The 22,180-nt window shown below is 33.1% G+C and overlaps 2 protein-coding genes and 1 long non-coding RNA gene across 9 annotated transcripts in view; 1 reads left to right on the forward strand and 2 right to left on the reverse strand.

The window, feature by feature from the left end:
* The window catches only part of LOC112127353, a 26,081-nt gene extending 22,622 nt beyond the window's left edge, over positions 1-3,459 (reverse strand). Inside the window, exon 1 of the transcript XR_002910526.1 lies at positions 3,382-3,459. The gene's annotated coding sequence lies outside the window, so the exon portion shown is untranslated. The remainder of the gene's footprint in view (positions 1-3,381) is intronic.
* The window catches only part of LOC106668964 (RNA-binding protein FUS-like), a 21,606-nt gene extending 11,210 nt beyond the window's left edge, over positions 1-10,396 (forward strand). The window contains exons 1-3 of one of the 2 annotated variants that reach the window (XM_014398188.2): positions 6,023-6,105; positions 9,242-9,533; positions 10,144-10,396. In XM_014398188.2, coding sequence (XP_014253674.1) covers positions 6,088-6,105; positions 9,242-9,533; positions 10,144-10,277 — 444 coding nt within the window. In that variant the 5' untranslated portion in view covers positions 6,023-6,087 and the 3' untranslated portion in view covers positions 10,278-10,396. Of the gene's footprint in view, positions 1-6,022; positions 6,106-9,241; positions 9,534-10,143 lie in introns of those variants that run through there. The other variant, XM_024228169.1, reaches the window with a different exon arrangement.
* A 2,734-nt stretch (positions 10,397-13,130) lies between these two features.
* LOC106668967 lies at positions 13,131-20,444 on the reverse strand. 6 transcript variants are annotated; one of them, XR_002910524.1, is made up of 5 exons: positions 20,425-20,439; positions 19,247-19,274; positions 17,303-17,646; positions 13,719-13,863; positions 13,131-13,223 (listed from the first exon to the last, which is right to left on the reverse strand). It is a non-coding gene; the product is annotated as an uncharacterized LOC106668967 (long non-coding RNA). The 6 variants fall into 6 exon arrangements; XR_002910525.1 differs by lacking the exon at positions 19,247-19,274 and having other exon boundaries at positions 20,430-20,444; XR_001340841.1 differs by lacking the exon at positions 19,247-19,274.
* Positions 20,445-22,180: the final 1,736 nt, after the last annotated feature.

The raw sequence follows: 22,180 nt of genomic DNA on the forward strand, positions 1-22,180 counted from the left end.
CCTACAATTTAGCAAATGATTAAACAATTTGACAGAGTGGAACATATTTTTGATACGAGTGTTACGTCATGTATTTAGTTATCCTTCTTCCTTGACTTTCCTTTCGAATGAGAATAAATATCTAAGAAGGGGAAAAATCAACAAGGTCCGATCACCATACTTAAACAAAGTGTTTGATTAACAAAATTTGCCACTTGAAAACAACTCTGAAGGTCCATACTTGACCCCATTCAGCCATCCTGGTGCACGCATTGAACTTAAATTCAACCTAATACTTATGATCTTAACCAAGAATAAATACTCAAATATAAAATTATTCTGAAATTGTATTTGCCTGTATTAAAATGTTGTTTTGTAATATAAATTTACTTAGACGTATGTGTAATAAAAATAATCAAATATACGTATTAAAAAAGAGATTCAATCTAATTTCGAAAAGTCGTTATAAAGTGGCTTTTTTGTGAATTATTCATTTTCGCGTGGCGAATTTTGCGATCTGAGAGTCTATTATGTTGACCACTCGGCTACTACTACAGGAGAAAATAAAGAAATGAAGAGAGAGAGAGAGAGAGAGAGAGAGAGATGAGAAAGACAGAGTTCTAATTAAGATATACAATTACAAAAATTTTAATACCAATAAAAAAGTTTTGGGGATGGCCACTGATCAACTTAAAAATTCACAACTCCTCTAAATTTTAGCCAAATCCAACGTTAATACAAGAGTTGGAAAGTTGAATTTAGATAGCTTTAGACTATGTTAACAATTTTTAATTTTATATCATTGTAAGTAAGAAAAATGAGGATGAAATCAACAGAAACTCTTTATCTTTTATTTCCGATTCATATTTATTTATCGAAGCCGAATTGTTGCCATTAACATTAAATAGTTCTAAATGGTACAGTCGCATCAAAATTATCAACGTCATCGTAATTTTTGTTTTAAAATCAGTGGCATCACAAAAGCTCTAAATTTTTGATTATTTTTTCCAAAAAAGTGTATTTAGTGAAAAAATAATCCTATTTAACGACAAAAGGTTGTTCAACCATTGATAATTTATAATTAATTAAGAGAACATTATTTTTTAAGTTTCAAAAAATGCGTATTAAGGATTTTTTGGGAAAAAAAAAACAAATATCAATACAGTTTCTAGCTAAAAAAAAAAGAAATTTAAACCCACTTTCCTATGCTGTTTGGTCACAAATTATGTATTTCAATATTTGCAATACCCAAAATTCCAATTAGTGACGTAGCAACGTGGGTGCAATTATTTTTCAACAAGAAATAAATTCAATATTCTTGTTTTTCCCTCAAAAATAACCCTGAATACAATTTTTTTTGGAAACTAAAAAATTAATGTTCCCTTGATTAATTTTAAATTATCAATGGTTGAACAACCTTTTATTGTTTAATAGGATATTTTTTAGACAGCACACTTCAATTACGTATGAACATCCGGCTGCCAAGACGTGTTCTGTCCTGCCGAAGGCCGAGCAAACAGTGCTATTCATCGTACATCACCCAGTCCAAGTGGCTCATTGAATCGGAGCAAAATTCTTCCTTTTTTCTACTTCATCTTTATCAGCCGAGTGATTTAATATGTAAAAATACTATGGCCATAAAATACTATGATCGTGATTGAGTCAAATTGTATCTTCTATGCGATCGACCCACCTTTATTCAATAATAGTCACGTGGATTAGGGCTGTGGTAAGAAAAATAAGGTACATTGTAATGGAAGTTTTTTGTTATTTAACATGTGCAAACATTTTTACATTTTAACTACGTACCTGTAAGTTGTCATGAATCTGTCATATATCTATATGAATGTAATTAATTAAAGTTGATCTCTTTAGACCCTGAAGAAGACGAAATATATGAACAAAAAACTCGGTCTTTTACAATAGCATTTTTAATTTTTCTGACCATAACCCAAATCCAAGTGATTTTAAGTGATTAAGTCAATAAATCAAGCTTTTATTAAGTTCGCACCATCTCATGTATAAATATTTTACAAAATGAAATGCTTAATTGGGTAAAAATTGTTAGATTTTAAAATAAATGATATAGTTGAAAACATAAATGAGTTTGTTTCGAACGAAAACGTTTTCTATCATCACTATTTAAAAACAACTGACTAAAACAAGGAAAATATGACTGGATTCAAAATTTCTCTTCGCATACGTAACTTCTACAAAAAACTAGCAACATTGTTCAAATTTGTTATTGTTTTTGGCAATTTTATATTAGTTCGGTGAAGTCAAATTGCCATAACAATAATTTTTTCTATGTATCTTAGTAAGAAGAAACGGCGTAAAAGGCAAGATGAATGACCATCAACACTTCGTGTTCACTGAGTTAATACGACGAATACCCATTTATTTTTCGGACATGATTAAGGAATTATTCACCGTCCATTTTGTACTAAGTGAATGAATTATGTGCCTAGTCCAAGATATTAACTAATGACTTGTCCGTGTTGCTTTGCCAGATATTCTATTCCGTTTCAAAATAAGAAAGAAACGGAATAAACGGATATCTTTTCATCGTTTGTGTATCAACACATTTACGATTATTTCCGTAATTTTATAAGTAGTAATTGCAACAAGAAAAGCGAGTGAAGGGTTTCTCGGAATCTTCTGGCAATTGATTTTGAGTACTTCAAGAACATATTGGATTCCAGGTGGCTAATTTAATGGAACATTCAAAATGGCTCAAAGAATTTTAATTATAAGGAATGGATATGGGGGGGGGGTCGGTGGCCGCAACGGTTTAGGCGTTTACTCGGCGCTCATTACTGTAAGGTAAAGTCCCGGGTTCGAATCCAGCGGCTCTGCATTCTAGCCCGACATACTTTTTTTTTTCAAAAACACCTGCACCCCCGAGGGTTGATATGACCTCTGCTGTTGCGAACCCTCGTAAAAAAAATGCACACAGTGCCACATGTGTGTCGTCTAAGGCACTTGTCAATGTATAGCCGAAGTTGGTGGGTGAGGGATATTAGGGCTTGATATTGAAAGAGAGTCCATTTTTAAAGGTCCAGGAGCTAATGGCATTTAGGCCCTCTTGGAGTGTTTGAGTGTTTGAAGGTTATGAGGTGAAAAGGAGAAGTAGATTTGTGTGCTATCCGCGTAGAGGGATATATGCAATATTTTAGGATGCGATATAACAACAAAAGAGAAAACCAGTTATATTGGAGCCTAGAGTAACACCAGAAGGGATAAGCCGGGGAGAGGAAGGGGATTATCTGGGATGAGCACATTTGCACGAGGGCTGGAAGGTACGAATGAAATCATCGAAGAACACTGTAGGGGAAGAAATAAGTATTGAGGAAAGAGGAGAGTGGTTTATTGTGTCAAAGGAAGCAACAATACGAATTTTACCTTATTCCATAGCCATCTGACATCGTTTGATATTTTTAAAACAGCTGAATTCGTTGAGAAACCAGGACAAACGTCAGATTGAAGAGGGTTTGAGGATTAGAAGTAATTGTAGGTTTGAGAGTTTACTAATTTTTCAAGAGGTTTAGCGAGGTTAGTAATAAATCGGAGGAAATCAATGGGAGAGAAGGAATTAGAGACTTCATTTAGGGGTTTGATCAAAGATTGCTTCCATGATAAAAAAAAAAGGAATTTTGTAAGTAGAAGTTATAAATATGAAGATGGTTGGAAGACAGGCAACGAAAGAACTGAAAGTGTCTTAAGTAGGATTTAAGGATCAGGCAGTAATTCAAATGGAGCTCTTAACCATCCAAAACAGACCCAAGTGCCATATTCGATCGAAAGCTTCCCTCACATTTTGAAATACACCAGAGTAATGCTTTTGCTCAAGAGCGATAGCGATGATGTATTGGTAAATTGAATTATTATTGTGTGTGGTCTCAGCACGACACGCAAGAATGGCACAGTTACACATAAGACAAACACTTTGAGTGAGTAGAAATACTTTGATTGAATATAAAAAATATATATTGCGTTGTATAAATTCACTTTTTTCCACATCCTAAATGCATTTGTTAAATGTAAACAATGTTTGTAAATCCCAGGCCCTGAAGATGATCTCAATAAAGATCGAAACGTTGGCACGATAAACAAAATGTTTTTCTGAAATCTACATCACATCAGACCGCATCTCACGATTTCTGAATAATTGAATTATTATTGTTTACGCACTTATAACATTTTTTTATTTATAAGTGGAGAAATTCCCTACTGAGCGATGGCATTGCTGAATAGCGGAATTAGAGTGTCTGAAGTCTGAACCTAAACTGGTGGTCAGGAATAATTTTGTGGGAATGAATGATAGAGATAATGTGTTAAGCAGTTTTTCTAGGATTGTTCCTACGAAAGGCAAATAATCTAATTGGACGGTAGGAATAAAAGTAAATTGCATTAATATTATTTTCGTATTTATAAATTTCATCTTTTAAAAGTGGATACGTAAATTGAACAGTTTTACGCTAATTAAAATAGTACTTTAACAAAACAAGGTTTATACATGTTATTTATTTTTAAATGAATGACAGATAATTATAGCTCTCTCATTTTTCTGAGGAAATAAAACATTTAGCTGTGATGATTGTTTTTTGTTAGTGCAACAAAGTGTGAGAAACCCGTAGCTCAATTATATCAATGACGACTTTAACGTCATGAATTCGAATAAAAAATTTTAAACTATCTTTATCATATTAAAGAATTAGGTTAACATTTTTACTAATAAACAGTTTTATTAGGCTTTTTTAAAAATTTAACAGTGGCTGGCTAATTGTTTTGTCGTAATGAATCGCCAGATACGAGTTAGAAAAATAATAAACCCAACAATTAGTCGAAATTTCCCCAATTTATTTTAAGAAACTAAGCAAAATATTTTATACAATCATTTTCATATTTATTGTGTTATACTAGACCATAATTGTTGTCACAAATTGTAAAGAATTAAACAAAAACAGCAAATATGTCAAATTAACAGCCAGTTTTTTTTATAAGTATAAAATATAAAACAACAATAGTACTATTCTTCCTTGTTAGTACTTGTTAATACTAAACAGATTTTAGTTGTTCTTAATACAACAAGAAAATATAGGAGGGCTGACGCTGTACGCCATAATTCTGAAGTCGACAAGTATAAGCTAGCTAAATTTTTACGCAGCAATAAACTGCCTTGGTATTCCAAAACACGGACATTTTACAAAACTGTTATTTTTTGTTTATTTTTTAAGTTACGAGTTATCATAATGCTAGTATGCTATAGTAGGTATGCTGTTTACCTAAATGTCACCGGTACTGTGATTGCACACTTTTACAATAACATTGTTCGTGAGAGAAGTTATTCCATTCGTAAATTTACTACAATAATTTTTAAACCAATGTAGGGAACACGATTTTTTAATTAGTTATAATTAATTAGTATTTTCAACAGGACGATGAATATGAAAATATTTTTAAAAAATAGATAATGGAATAAATTTTAAAGTTTCTTTGTTTATTAGGCATAGTGAAGCTCATTTTGAAACAACTACCGACTCGAACAAGTGAATTGTCACTTTAAACTTATTATGTTATTGATTCCATAAATAAAATTGAAACAACATGTTATTTGCCAAGATGAACAGATATTTTGTTTATTTTGAAGGAAAGGCAAGAAAGTTACCACCATTTGTTTATTCCATAGCTTCGAAAGCATCATAAACCTGGTTTTTGTGATGTTTCCCATTGAAACCTCCATCAAAAATTTTAAAATTTAGAAAAAAAGGGAACATTGTTGTCTTGTTTGTTCGGCATTTTAGGATTAGAAATATTAGCTGGTGGGATTTCTTCATTTATATATAAAACTGATTCTGAAATGATTATAAAAGAATAAACAATACCTACATTAAAGAAATAATTAGTAAAATCAGTCATTCTTATAAGATGGGCTTTGCAACCTACGATTAAGTTTTTGACGAACTGAATTTTTTTTATACAACAGCTTTTAAACACGACAGGTTCAAGGCTCTTCCCATTTAAGCATTAGATCATTCCAGGTCTTGCACCTATATAAACTAAGCCCCGTCTTTTGGAAGGCATTAATACCGTCTTCACCAAGCAATCATGAACTCGGCGATTATAGTAAGTGAAATTTATTTTGACAAATTGCAAAATCAATTTATCAGTTGGATTTAGCGTTTTGTAATAATATATTTAAGGTACAGTTTAAACAATCAAATTTATTTTTCGTTAAATGTTTTGAATTTTTTTTTAAACACGAAACAAAAATTAATGTTTCATAAAAAATCGATTAACAATAATATTTTATGTAAATTATAATGAGTCAATTATAATAGAATATGATTTTAAATACGTCAGCTTGTTTAATTTGCGATACAAATCGAGAAGAGATAGTCTTGGAGAGGATTTCAGTACGGCAGCCGAATTTTTGCAGAAAGGCACCGATGGCCGGAGAAGTCGGAAAATTGTAGAAAATCCTTGGGTTAGCGTAAACCTGTAATTAACCGATGACGTTTAGCCGTGTCTCCTACCGAAATTGGCCAACGGACTTACGAAATTAGAAATTAATTGTCACCTCCATCTGACTGCTATTTGTCCCTTCGGCGGAACGTACGCGGTGACGCATGTCTTGTAATTTTAGACTAAGCCCTTGCAGCCGGTCGGCCATGGATCGATTTGGAAAATAATATGTTACCGCAGCAGTGGCGGATCCAAGGGGGATGTAAAAGGGTAATTACCCCCCCCCCCCCGGAGCCAAGTGAAGATGTTATATGTTATATGTAATATGTCTTAGTTCAGCCTTAATTAAGCGAAGAGGATTATATTTCAGAATTATAAAACCTTGATCTGTTACCTCTGATAAACCTTCCCTAAATTAAATCATACGATACTTCGATCTCTCGATTTGATATCAAGAAACCTTTAAGTTGATGTTTAATTTTAGGTAGATTTCTTTCAAAAATCTAGCGCTATCTAGCGGTCGCATTTTTGATCGCATTGCAATGAAATTTGGCAGGGTGGTAAAGAATCCTTTAAGGACGGTTGGGATTGGTTTTTAGCCAAATCGACTGGGGGTCGCAGAGTTATAGGCGATGAAAGTAAAAAATTCAATCAACATTTTTGTCATTTTTGCGTTTTCTCCCGCACAACAACCTGCTCGGTTTATTTAACTTCATTCCCTCCGAGCTACACCCTCATAATTTGATTTTCACACCGTTGATAACGTTTTTAAGCTGTATTCTTCCAGTAACTGTTAAGGTCGGTTTGGCTCAAATCCAAGCTTTATTTTAAATGTTATCATAATTTGAAAAAATCCCATTTTTAATCGGGATTTTTTTTCAAATACGGTACTTTCAAAGCTAATTTCTAATATCAAAGTAACTTCTTTTTTATAATAAAATGAAACCGTAGGCGTTTCTTAATTTTTTTTACAAATATGCCAAGATTTCTTTTAAATTAACAGAGAAATCACGATAAAAAGCAAAAGTCCTTAAAATTGTGCATATCATTAATAAATATGGCATGGCCATCAGTCGTCTTTTTCCGTAAATCTACCATTGTTACCAAAAAGTAATAGTGAAGTAAGTAAGTAATGTGAAAAAATAATTAATTAAACAGCATAAAAAATTTCAAATAAAGAAGGTAACTAGTAAACTATTACTTACTAATTATTTCATTTTCATTATTTTCAGTGGTGTAGGAAAAAGTGGTACGAATCTAATTTAATTTAAGGCCAAGTGTTAATAAGAATCAAAATCAATTGATTAATTTTTTATCCATTGCAAGGTGTTTACAATAATAATAATATATACCCATGGTTTTCAAATTATTCTATAATTTTTAAAGTACTAAATTTTTATCATCCCTAGATGGATTCCGCAAAAGAAACAAATCTACCTCTCACTCCTTACTGTCGTGAGGGTTTTTGGTTGTTCGTTTATGTTTTGTGGTTTACGTTCGTTTATGTAATTTTTTACCATCGCAAACCATGATTTTATCGTGATAAGACATGTCCTTCTGGTACTTTTCTGATTTCTGACTCTAATCTTCTTTTTCGATCTTTCAATGTGATAACCTCCAAATTGGTGATTAATTTTTTATATTCGTTAATGTTGGTGAACAAAAACATTTACATTGCAGTCTATGACGGAAAAACATTTTGGAAATATATGAAAAATATGTTCCTTTTTCGAATCAAAATATGAAACTTTAAAACCAAGTTATTTTTTTCCATTTTTCCCCTTTGAAAGAGGAGAAAGTATTGTGTTGGGCCGAAAAACGATGTGTAGGGTTTTCTCTTGATTGGCACGCTTTTTGGTCCACTGTGTTTTAAAAAATCGAAATTTCCATCATACTCCTCCCGCTTTTGGTCATTATTGCTAAATGTGTACTTAGTTTGTTGTTAGATGTAAAATAAGATCATCTTTTTTGGTTTTACGTCAATATGTAATGCGTGTTTGTGGAAGTCCGAGTACTGAAAGTTAAAGTTTTGTTATTCAGACTTCAACAACTATATTGTCGAAATGTGCATGTGAATGTTGTTAAAAATTCTGAAGATGGTGTTGAAGGAATATCGAGTACTTCACAACCCTAACTGGTTATGGTTAAGAATGTTACAAAAAAGATGTAATTAAGAGTAACAGTGTGGATAGGTTTGGATCTAGATATTGATTCCGTTGGGGGCTGAAATGACCCAGATGTTGATAGCTCCTGCAGCCCAACCTTGATGGCTGGCTGGATAAGAATGAGGTGTGATCCTATCCTAGACTTCCGACAACCAGGGTGGGTGATTGTCGAGGCCGGTGGGCTAAAGTTTAGGCCTGTAGACTAAAGTTCGTAGGAGGTCCTCACACATGTGTGGGGTAAGTACATACAAGAGAGTACCTGAACGTATATAAAACAGTAATCAGCCATTCTTCCAAAGTTAATTGTCTGTAATAAAGGGCTTCTCTTAAGAATTTCTACAACAGATCCAGTCTAATCCATTTAGATGTACGCAAAGCTCACACCCAATTTTTATTCATTTTTTAAATATATTTCGTACTGTATGGTTTCAAGATATGATAATCTGCGAATAATGATAAACATTTTCTACTTGTTTTAAATTAAACACCTCCCATTATACTACAAATTATTATAAATTCCTTCTCTAGCCTTTAATTCAGCACTCTTTATTCAATATTCAACAATGTTTTATTGTAATTTCTCTATAAGTTTCCAAACTAATATTTTGCTTACAAAAAAAGTGTTTTTTCAGTTTTTTGCAGTGGTCGGCGCAGTGTTGAGTATGCCCTACGAAGGCCATATGTCGCAGGCCAGCCAAGAAGGGCATGGAGGAGGCCAGAGGGTGCAGACTGACCAAGGAAGCAGTCAGAGAAGTTTCAGAGGAGGCAACGAACAATTGCGCCAAAACCAGGGGAGGTCTTTTGGGGGCTTAGGCGATAAGCCCTACGGGGCAAGTCTGATTGACACACCGACCATGGTAGGCTATGAGGCTGTGATCCCTGGTGCGACTTCAAGATTCGTAAAGTACAGAAACGAATTTGGAAGTAAGTTTTAAAATAAAAATAAATTAATGATTTTCCCTTGCATCATAATGTATGTAAAATCTATTTTATATTTGATGTCTTGCCTTGATATTTGAAAATACTATTTTCACTAAAATATTGTCCTAATCCTCACTGTACCTCAGTGCTGAATTGAAGATTGATGTTGAGTGTTGATCTGCAAGTTGGTGAACTCGTTGGATCGGCTTCGGCTTACTTACCCCTACGGCTTACGTCTACCCTTTGTGTTTTCTTTGCGAGGGTTAGCAACATCATGTCATATCAACACTCAGGGTGTGTCTGGTTCGAATGCAGGGCAGCTGGATTCTAACCCGGGACCTTTACCTTACAATGATAGGCGCTGTATCAGCGCTTCAACCATTGCGACTACTGATGCCCCTCAAAGCTGGTTGTTGTCAGCTTGCCAAAGCTATTGGCTTTTATTCCACAATTCTTGGGCTAAACACTATTTTTAATCGGATTAATAATTATTTAGTCATCCTTACGTTGGAAACGTAAAACTGAAATTTAAGCAAAAATGCATCATTGCTATGACCATTTACTAAAAAAGTTATGTATTACTTTATTAATATATAACTCCATTTCATTTCAGGAAGCGGTAAGTCACAAGGAGGTTTTGGCCAAAGTGGACAAGGTGGCCAGGGTCAACAAGCAGGATTCAGAAATTCCCAGGATGGATATGGTCAATCTTCAGCATCGGCATCCAGAAAAGGCCAGGGATGGTAAAATCTTATTGAATCCAGGATCAAGCTTTCAATATGTTATTCTTTTCTTAATTTTCTTCTAAATTTCTGTACTTCACCATGAATAAATGTTTTGTATAATTACAGTTGATTCTTTCAATAGTCGATTCTTTCTTTTTACCCTTTTTCTCCCCTCTCTTGTATTATATCGTAAAATTGATATGTACTTTAAATATTAAAAACAGAAATTAAAAAATTAAAAACTAATTTAAAAAACTAGTGAAGATGGCAAAATGGTTCCTTTATACTACCACTATTGTTTGAGAAATGAGCTCTTCTATTGAAACTTAAACTATTTATTTTTAATGTTAATCTCTCTTTTACGAACTTAAATTGTTTAAACAATCATAAGTAGGTAAACCTAGAACTTAAAAGCTTAAATTGATGAAATGATGAAATGTTTGTTCTTATAAATGCAACTAGATAGCGCTTACTTATGCTATTACCCTAGATGTAAGACAGTTGGGATAAATGGCTGTAGATGCCCAATTTCAAAATTAAATGGAATAATTGTTTATTTTAACTGCCAATAAATTAAAATTTGGTTTATGTTTGGCGATGAGAAAAATGAACCCATTGGATCTGGAAATTGTACAATAAACTATAATTTATTAGCTCATTTGCATTAATTTGCCCGTTGCTTATCATTTTTTTCTGCCAATCCATTTTACAATTCACAGTGTATTCGTTACAGAGACGAATCCGCTAAAAATTGACAGAATAGAATGATCGGTAACGACCAAATTACAGGTTCATCATCAAGTAAATCACATGGAGAAATCTCACAATTTATTTACATTAGATTAATTACTTTAAGCAATAAAAGAACGAATAATAATGTAATAAAATGTGCACTTCTGTTTTATTAATGCCGCGCGGGTTCAGAGATTTTAAAATAGGGATATAACAAATAACGGGTGACAGGATTTACAAAAAAGAGAGATAACTTGTAGTATCCATTTTTACATCTGTTTTCTCTCTTCTCTCTGTCCAGACCGACTTTCAACTCCTGATATACATTTTATGTTATGTTATTCATGTATTACCGATACTTATTTAGTGAATTAACTATATAATAAGTGTTACTTTTAAGTATACTGACAACTTTAAAATGTTTGATGTAAAACTAAATATTTGTACTGATTCATTAACGAATAATTAAATAAATTTTATATATACAAAGAGTATCCTTTGTAGATGGTCCGGCTGAATTTTTCTGAACCAATAGCGCTATCAAAAACAAAAAATACGTGTTTAAGATTATTTAATCTAGTTTCAATTTTTTACTTTTTTTTGGAGATAATTATACAGGGTTCTTCAGGCCCAGTTCTACCTCAAAATTTTAAATACGACCCTATGCATCATGACACATCATTTTAAAGGATCTTTTTCGCTGCAAACAATGGTGCAATCCGATTTTAAATTGGTAAAAAATTGACAAGAGCAAAAAGTAAAAGAAGTCATTTGGTTTGCTATTTATAAATCACATTTCATGTTCGAATTGCCTACCTTGCGTAAAGATTTGGGCTTTTTAACCATTTGTCACCGGTGCTCAGAGCGATAGATTCAGGGGAGATGGATTGACGAGCATTTTCTACCCTTTGCCGCAGTTCTTCACCTGAGGATGGTGGGTTGTGAATGGTGTAGACTGTTTTTTTAAATGGCCCCACTGAAAATACTCAAGTGGTGTTAAATCGGGTGACAGAGGAGGCCAACAGATCGGGCTATGAGTCCTATCTACCTATCCCAGAAGTGACGATTCAAATAAGGTCTCACCTGCTAAGAATTGTATGCGGGGCATCGATCAAGCCGGAGAATCATTTTTTGTCGTTGTTGCAGAGGAACATCATGTACTAGTGTTGGTAAAACCTCTCTCAAAAATTGAGGAACTGAGCAGCATTTAAATTATTTTCGTAGAAGTAAGGCCCAATTAAATTATTTCTGAGATGTTCACACCAAACGTTGATACTGTGAACCAGCTGATGATGACAAGATTAAGATATCCTCGGATTTCTTCTGCTCACGTTCGAAAATTCTAACTGTTTAGTATGCCATTAGAGTTGAACTTGGATTCTTCAGACCATAGGATGTATTGAAGGACGTTTCCTTCATCCTCCCAAATCGACATCTGTGCAAGGAATGTAAGATGTCTGTCATGATCAGAGCCCGAAGTCCCTAGACAAGATGAATGCTATACGGCTTAAAATTATAATGTTTAATGTTGTCCGGAGTACATCTCTAATTTTATGTTTTGAAAAACCTGAAAACCTTAAACATTTTGGAGAGAGGAATTCGGATTTTCGTAAACAAACAGTAAAATATCCAGCTCCTCGTCGAAATTACGCTGCCGGATTCTTGGTGATGGAACAGCAACTGATGAAAAGAAGATCGTTAAAACACCTGACAGAAAACCATACCCAAAATGGGACAAACTGCCTTACAAAAATCGTTATCATTCACTAAATTTTTTCCGTAAATAAATCAATACCGCCTATCACAAAATTAATTTAAATGAACAAAAAGAAGATGCTGAAGATGATACATTAAAAATGGAGATGAAACAAGGTGATGAAAATACAAAAACTAATACGACCGGAATAATCTATACCTTGCTCACTGCTTAAAATTAAAGTACTTGTTCATAAACATAAAACAGTTAAATCTGTATATGATAATGGCTCTTCTTCATTCATTTAGAAAAAGTGAGATAACTATCTAACAGTTACCAATTTCCTATGTTTTTTTAGAAAGCTCAAAATAAGTGTTCAAATCATAAAGCGAGTGATCATGTACTTCAGACAACTAATTTAAAGGATTATAATAAAAAAAGACGAAATTACAATTAAATTAAAAAAATTCTTTATTTGGAAGATTCATTTTTCTATTCATCTCTAGTAATGATAGTATCCGTTATGGTAAACTCCATAGCCTGGAACAGAATGAAGTTTTGAAAATAAAAAGCATTATTTAATTTTATTAAATATATTCACTAATTTCGTGGCCCGCTTGACCAATTAAATCATTGCAATTAATTAAGGTTTTTAGTTGAGATGAAAAAAAGTTAATGGCACGAGAGGGATTCGAACCCACGACCTTCGGCTAGATACGCCGCTGCTCTACCACCTGAGCTATCGTGACCTCGATCCACTCGGACATCAACTCCCCATCTCAACCCCACCTTATGAGTTTTGAAAAATGGCAAAAGGAGGGAAAACTCATAAGGTGGGGTTGAGATGGGGAGTTGATGTCCGAGAGGTTCGAGGTCACGATAGCTCAGGTGGGAGAGGAGCGGCGTATCTAGCCGAAGGTCGTGGGTTCGAATCCCTCTCGTGCCATTAACTTTTTTTCATCTCAACTAAAAACCTTAATTAATTGTAATTTATTAAATATATTTTTTATAAATGAGAAAATATTCTAAACTCACCAGGATAGACAGTTGGGGGGTATACTACCGGGTAGCCCCCAAAGCGAGTCAAACCCGCGCCGACATGGACGCTCGCGAAAGGCAGTCCAACCCTAAGTGAGACAGTCGCCGCCGCCACTGCGAGGACAGCGAGTAATACGACAACCTGTAAAATATAATAAAATCTATGGTAATGTGATAAAAGACAATTGTATTAATGAAAAAGGTATTGCATTGACACGGAAAGATATCGGGCCATGGTCGATGACCATAACCTTATTATCGTAATTAACTATCCACGCACTATCGCGACGCAATAACTTTCGCCGCTAACAATTCCCAACGTTTCGCATCACTTCTGGGAAAAACTGCCTATCAAATATTTCGAATTTAATTAAATAATTACAATCGACCAACTCATTAACTCTGAATGAAGTTATCTAAGCTTTGTTGTTTCTTTTACATGCACACACAGACTAAAAACCACTCGGAAAACCTACAACGCAATTGAGAAAACGTTTTTTCTAGCTTCATTGACAAATTAAACACATTAGAATTATTTTTCAATTAATTAATATTTATGAAAGGTATTGGTTAAGATAAAAAAGTCAGTGTCACGAGCGGGATTCGAACCCACGCCCTTCGGCTAAATACGCCGCTACTCTCCCACTTGAGCTATCGTGACTTCGATTTGCTCGGACACTAACTTCAACCTCATCTCTCGAATTTTCCCTCCTTTTTGCCATTTTTCAAATGTCGTGTAATCTATTTGATTCTCGGCGACAAATAAAATGGCCACGGATAACTTTCGTGAAGATATACTTCAGTTTAATTATTAAATCCATGACAGTTCGTGGTCCGACTGACCAATTAACATTTTTCAATTAATTAATATTTATGAAAGGTATTGGCTAATATAAAAAAGTCAGTGTCACGAGCGGGATTCGAACCCACGACATTCGGCTGAATACGCTGCTGCTCTACCACTAGAGCTATCGTGATTTCGATCCGCTCGGACACTTAACTTCCCATCTCAACTTCACCTTTCGAATTTTCCCTCCTTTTTGCCATTTTTAAATGTCGCGTAATCAATTTGATTCTCGGCGACAAATGAGGTCGTGGGTTCGAATCCCGTTCGTGACCCTGACTTTTTTTTATCTTAACCAATACCTTTCATAAATATTAATTATTGCAAAAATGTTAATTTGTCAATCGGACCACGAACGGTAATGGAATTAGAATTATTATTCAACTATGCTAACAGTTGTATTTTATTGTTCAACAAGATGAACTGCCGAAAATAGCGAGAAGCCGAAAGGCTTCGGGCAATCCGAAACCATCAAACTACACTTTTGGTTGAATACATGCAATACAGAATCTAGTTAATTAAAAAGCTAAAAATTTTGTGTAAATTAAAATAAAAAAAATTTAGAAACAACAAAAGAAGCAACATGAATTGGTTTCCCAAACAATTAAAGTTTGTGTGTGTGTGTGTGTGTGTGTGTGTGTGTGTGTGTGTGTGTGTGTTATATTATAGAGTGTTAGAATTGAGGCAGCAAGAAAAACAAGTGAGGAGAATTCGGAATTGAGACATACTTGTTCCAGCCTGCGACCTGACCTCATACATTTTGCAAAGAAACAAAAAAATATTTCGATGGAACGAAAAATCTAATGGAGGTCGGATGTCGAGTCCCGGAGCAGCCTTGAATATGTCCTTTTTCTGAAGATTCCTAGTTCGCTTGTTTTTCTTTCTATCGTTGTCGATTCAGCTGTTGACTCACTATCTAAGCCAGCACGATAACGATGACACTCGATTCAAACAAGAGATAAAGAGAAAGTAAGTTATTTGATCAGAGTAGCTTTTAAAATTTGTCATAAACAGTTTTTCCGTACTCTTGCTTTTCAATTTGCGTTTATTTAAATACTGTATATAACCCAAGGTAAATTGAAATGGAGAGTGAAAATCATTGATGATCGCAAATGGGCCATTACAGCCAGCCACATTTTCTCTCTTGAATGGTTCTATAAATCGAGAAATAGTGGCTTCAAAAACGCGTAGTTTTGACAAGTACATTCCGAAGATAATCGTCAATCGTCCTTTGGTAGAATCAGAAACTTAAGTACGAGATTAAGAAGAAGGACGAGATTCTGACCCACTAATCACACATTTTACGATACTCCGATAATTGAATAACGACTGCTGATATCGTAATAATTTTAATAAATACTCAATTAAGCCTCCTTCATAGAAAACATAAAATAAGGTTGAGTTTTTTAAATTTTTGTAGTAATTAGCAAGTTGTGATATTTGGTGGAAAGAAATTTTACTTTGAACAATAAAATAACAGCTCAGAACAGAAAATTTTGCGGAAAAATTGTATTTCACCTTTTGTGCTTTGGTAGTTCTAGAATATTGGAGTCGGCTCAAAGTAGATTTGGACGGAGGATTAAACTTTTGACTCAATTTAGTACTAAAGTGATTAAAAAAACGCTATTAATTTTCAAAATTGTAATTTAGCGTACGAGATTGTTATTTTTGAAAATAACGTTTTTAATTCGCTAATAATATCGGCAGTTAAAAAAATTTCTACAAGAAGATTAAAAAGGACGTCCTAAATATTTAAGTTAGATTTCATGCAAAAATTGAAGCATGTTGACATTCATGTGAAATTCGTGCCTCAAATGATTATTTTTACCAGTTTAAGCCTGCTGAAACTGGCTAAAATATTATAATTTGTGAGAAAAAGCGATTATGTTATAATTTTTCTTTGAAAGTTTTAACTGTTTTTTAATTCATCCAGTAATTATATGAAAATGAACGATTGTTTCAATTCTACATTTTTATAAGACTGATTTTGCTTATTATGTATTTAATTTTTTGTTCTTTATTGTTAAAGTTTTGTTTTTTGTCGCTTTATTGTTAATTTTCAAGAGGGTTTTTTTTATGATATTCATCAGCATAATATAGATTACGCTTTAGATATCGAAAGAGTAAACAGTTTAGATAATCGGCTATTTAATTGTTTAGAATATTCCACTCTTCATAATTTTTGAAAAATATTTTTGTACAGGAGGCAAATTTCCTTTCAAAAGTGAGATAAATGTTTTTAGATATGAATTGTTTACTTAAATTTGACAAATAATTAGTGTAATGAGTTCTTTTTTCTTGTACTGATGTCTTTTCTTTATGCTTTAGACAAACCTTTATACATCCTATGGCGTTATTGAGTCCTTTGAGCAATTATCAATTTATAGGGTTTTAGTAATTGTCTCATAAATGTACAAATGGACTAGTTCGAAAGAGAGCATGCTACACTGATAGGAAACTCAAAAACACAATTTATCAAAATGCATAACAAGAATAAATTGACCAGTGGATAATTAGACAGCAGATACTGTTTTAACTAACCAACAAGGGGTGAATTTCTCGAAAAAATAAGTGTTTTCTTTAAATAATCATTGATTTGCAATGACAATAATATGTACTATGGACAAAATGCTTTTTTTAGAAAAATACTTTTATTAAATAATATTTACAACATTGTGAACAGATAGAATTTAAGTTTTTGTAAATTTCTTTAAAAACCAAAATCCGGGTTATTTACCTTTGCGATCATTTCGTCCTGGTTTTCAGTTGAACAACTGCAGATGTCCACTCAGCACGGGTTATTTATACGAAGATGTCGCGTCCACTGTTCACAAACACATTAGCAGTTAATTTATTTTTGATCGTCTTCTGTCGGATCGTATCACCGCTCCTCTGGGCAGAATCTCCATTTGTCTACAAGGTTGATCCCGTAAGAAGATAACTGTTGTACATTCCGGTATTGTTGACCGTCAAAGTCTCGTGAGCTTCCTCCTGCCTGTGCTTTAATTCGTGGTTCAGGATGTATAGGAGGGCAACGATCAGCAGAGAGGTCTGCACTGCGATGACGAAGGTGAAGGTTAGCTAGAAAATTTTTAGGAGGTATTAATAATAGTCATTTTCATATATAACGATTAGGTGAAGAATTGGGACTTGATCAATTGTATTAACAGTCACGACAAAAACTTCTATTATGTATTACTAATACGGCTCCGATTGAATATTCTAACAGTTTAGTAAGAAAAGTTTAGAAATGTCAATAATCATGGATTTCATCCTAAACAAAGAACTTATGTTCGATCATGTATCAACAAATTTTATTTAATTTTAATTAATTCTTCCCGTTTTTTCAATAAATACTGAAAATAATGAATCTACTCACCACATAAGAACCCATGGTTGAATGTTAAGGACAAGGTCTCACAAAAGACATTCTGCCCTTTTATAGAGAAAATTTAGAAGGTTAGACATTGATATTTGAAAATATTTTATCTTTACCATAGTAAACTGACCCAGAATGATAATCGCAGAATAAACTTTACCCGTTGGAGGTTTATCGGTATCAACATATTGAAGATTTATATGAAATAACGCTGATAAATATTTAAAGGCAGCCATAATAGCGCAAGCAAGCTTTCAGACGAGACATAAATTTATTGCTCAAGCCATGATTATTTTGTCAATTACTTCGTATATACAAGTCAACAACTCAATAGATTTTATAACTAGTGTTATAAACTAGTCGTAACCCGAAGAATTGCGGATAATAAAAACACCGAAAGAAATTTTAATATAAAAACCAAAACTTTCCATAATTTTTTAAATTATTTTTAGTTCTTTCTAATAAATAATTTCATAAGAACCAATTATAATGAAATTTATACTATGTGACAGTAAGTGACCCGGGAACGTCTGTCATTACCTTAACAGGAGGGTATCCAACGTGTCAAATTGGTTCTTAATTTTATCCGAGATATCTCACTTTTCAGGTTACTTCAATTTTTTTCAAAACTTTTTTACATAAAGTTTCCTGTATCTCATAAAGTCTTAATCCTACGGCCAATTTGGTAATCAAATTTGAAAGAGCATGGTTATACGACATCCATCTGTGTTTTTATTGTAACCTTAAACATACAAAATAGAAAATTAAAGATAGCTCTTAGCATTTTCAAAGTTCTTGTCCAACCCCAAATAAGCACTGACAATATTTACTTCATTTCTCAAAGGTCAGTTACAACCCATATAAAAATAGTCTTTAATTGCTAAAGAGTTGATTTTTTCATTACAAACGGTTCAAAAAAAATTAGCCAGAAACTTTTAATAAAAATACTATCACCACTAATAACAACCTTATAGAAAGGATTCTGGAATGCGGGGTTGGTATGGAAGAAATGAGCAGGTTTAACTCATGACAGCAGTAAAATCTGTAAATTCTTCCAAATGGTGGACATATTGAATATTTTATTTAATTTTTTGATAATTTTTTTTAAATCTATTTTTTAGCAAATAAACATTAATTATACAATGGCGACAAGTGATCACTGACAATGAGAAATTAATTACATTTGCTTGCAGTTCATTAATAGGGGCAAATGTTCTGTAAGCACATATTTGTCATTTTTTTTCAGAACCAAGAAAATTTTTTTACGTAAATATTAGACAAGAACCTATTAAAAGTTTTTACCTTTGATTCTATTCTGTTAGATTGTAACCTTAAGCATAAAAATATAAAATCACATAAAAAATAAACTTTTACGTGCTTCCAAGTTTTAATAATTTAAAAGCTTATCCTTAATGTCAAAATAACTAAATAATCCTAATTGTCCAATATCTGATTCTCAATTTCATTACAGATATTTTACTTTTCCAGGGTTATTCAACATTTCACAACTTTGTTTCCATGTATCTCATAAAACTCTAATCCTATGGTAATTTTGATTATACCAGTTGAAAGAATATTGGCAATCCTATTACCCCCATCTGTGTTTTTATTGCAATCTTATGCACAGAAAATAAATAATCAAATATAACAACCTATATTAGTTTTCAAAGTTCTTGTCCAATGTTTAAGTAAGATTTTTTGGTTTTGTAAATACTGTCGGATACGGTGCTTACAGAAAAGTTTCGGTAATAAGATGTAAAGATATTTACTTTATTTCTCAAAGGACTTACCACCAATGTAAAATTAACTTTTAATTGTTAAAAATTAGATTTTTCGTTTACAAACTCTTCAACGAAATTAGACACGAAAATTTTTCAAATTTTACGAAAAAATAATGAATACAAAGTAAACAAAAGACACTCTGGTACAAAATAAAAATAACGAACAATTATATTAAGTGAAAAAAATTAATTTAGATCTTCAAAATCCGCCTTCTTGAAAAATGCAAGCCTGAAATTGTTAGGAACGCAAGATCCGTGAATCCTTTCTTCGAGGTTTTTCTTACTTGCGACAGTATGTTGAATAAAAATTTCAAAATCTGGCTTTATGTTTTAAACGATTTGTAATAAAAAAATCAAATTTTTAAGAATTAAATGTTAATTTTACATTGGTATTTCTGTAAGCGTCAATTCTGTAAAATCTTACTTTAATAGTAAGAAAATGTTACTTATGCAAAGAACTTAGAAAAGAACTTTTGGAACTCGTAAAAAGTTTATCTACTAAATGAATTTCTATTTTGTTTTCTTAAGGTGGCATTAAAAAATAAGAATTAAATTAATCTTACCGAGTTTTCAGTGTTCTTTCCATTGGTGTAATCCAATTTACAGTATGATTGATTAATATTTTATGAGATACGGAGTCGTTTTGGAACAAAGTTTTGAAAGGTTGAAGTACCCTCAAATGTAAAATATCTCTAATACCTTACAACAACAAAGATCTTTTAGTCGAATCTGAAATGTAGGATAATCCGAAGTATTGTCTGAATTTCACAGGACACACTGCGTAGATTGAGAACGCGCCTTACGTAAACCTTACTTAAACTGATTCAGCATATTTAGGAGCGGAGCCAGTAAAGTGGAAGAATCACCTGATTAATAATTGTCGTGTTTAGCCCGAAACATAGTGAAAAATAAAATGTTTGAGAAACTTTCAAGCTTTGTCCAAAACCTTTTTAAATACTCGTCCTGCTGTGCTCAAGGGAGGAAACGGCTTTATACATATGTACGAGTATATAAGGCAAGGTTTTACCCCCTAACTGTTGTGAATTACAAATTATCTGAAATCGAACGAGAAGAACAAATTCGGCAGATGCAGGAGGAGGACTTCATCACTGTGGTGGTGGTGTCACAAAAAATAACAATAATAATTAACACTTTATTTACTTCGCTTTCACACATTCAATATTATAGATTTATTGAAAAATCTTCTTCTTTTGTTTTCAGTAATACGAATATGGATGATCGTAGTAAAGGAAGTTACCGTAAGCCACGTCGTCGTAGAAGTTCTTGTAGACTGGAACAAACAAATTGATCAAACTTGGAATTTATGTATGATAAGTAATTTAAAGTTTATATTTATTACAATACGGATAGTCGAGGCCGTAGTACGAGTAAGAAGGATGCGCTACTAAATGGGAATGGCTGTATGAATATGGCGTCGCGTACCCGTAACTGTATCCATACCCGGGGCTGTAAAGTCCGACTGGGCTGCTGTAAACCGTAGCGAGGAAGCAAGCCAAAATCTGAATAAAAAACATTATTAATTTCAAGGTAAATGTACATGTATCCTGGATTTGTTTTCAATCTTCAATTAAGGTGTTGGTGTAAAAGTTTATTTTTTATTTAATTGATCTTTAATTAAGGTTTTGGTTGAGATAAAAAAGTCAGTGTCACGAGCGGGATTCGAACCCACGACCTTCTGCTAAATATGCCGCTGCTCTACCACTTGAGCTGTCCTGAGTCCGATCCACTCGGACACCAACTTCCCATCTCAACCTCACCTTTTGAATTTTCCCTCCTTTTTGCCATTTTTTCAAATGTCGTGTAATCTATTTGAATGTCGGCGACAAATGAAATGGCCACGGAAAGCTTTAGTGAAGTATACTTCATTTTGCCTATTACATCTATTAGGTTTCGTGGTCCGATTGACCAAATACATTCTTTTCAAATTATTAATCTTTAATTAAGGTTTTGGTTGAGATAAAGTTGAGATGGGAAGTTGGTGTCCGAGTGGATCGACGTCATGATAGCTCAAGCTCAGAAGAGGAGCGGCGTATTTAGCCTAAGGTCGTGGGTTCGAATCCCGCTCGTGACACTGACTTTTTTATCTCAACCAAAACCTTAATTAAAGATTAATTAATTGAAAAGAATTTATTTGGACAATCGGATCATAAAACAAAATAGGTTATTTTTTACCATGTATAACGAAAAATGATTGCATAAAAATGCTGTCAAACTTTAACAGGTAAAGAAGGCTAATTGGACAAAACGTGTGAGCGAAATTATACTTTATTCACAAGACTTCAGTAAAAGAATTTTCAAAAAGAACACATTTTAATTCTGCGAAAGGGTAGAAATTGTGAAAAGTACATTTTATTACAAGACAAATAATATAATATTTATTAAAATCTATATTGTTTTTAACAAAGTGCATATTCCCACTTTGTTTATCTTTGAT

Source organism: Cimex lectularius, unplaced genomic scaffold (assembly GCF_000648675.2).
Source record: "Cimex lectularius strain Harlan isolate CLEC.00 unplaced genomic scaffold, Clec_2.1 scaffold249, whole genome shotgun sequence".
NCBI lineage: Eukaryota > Metazoa > Arthropoda > Insecta > Hemiptera > Cimicidae > Cimex > Cimex lectularius.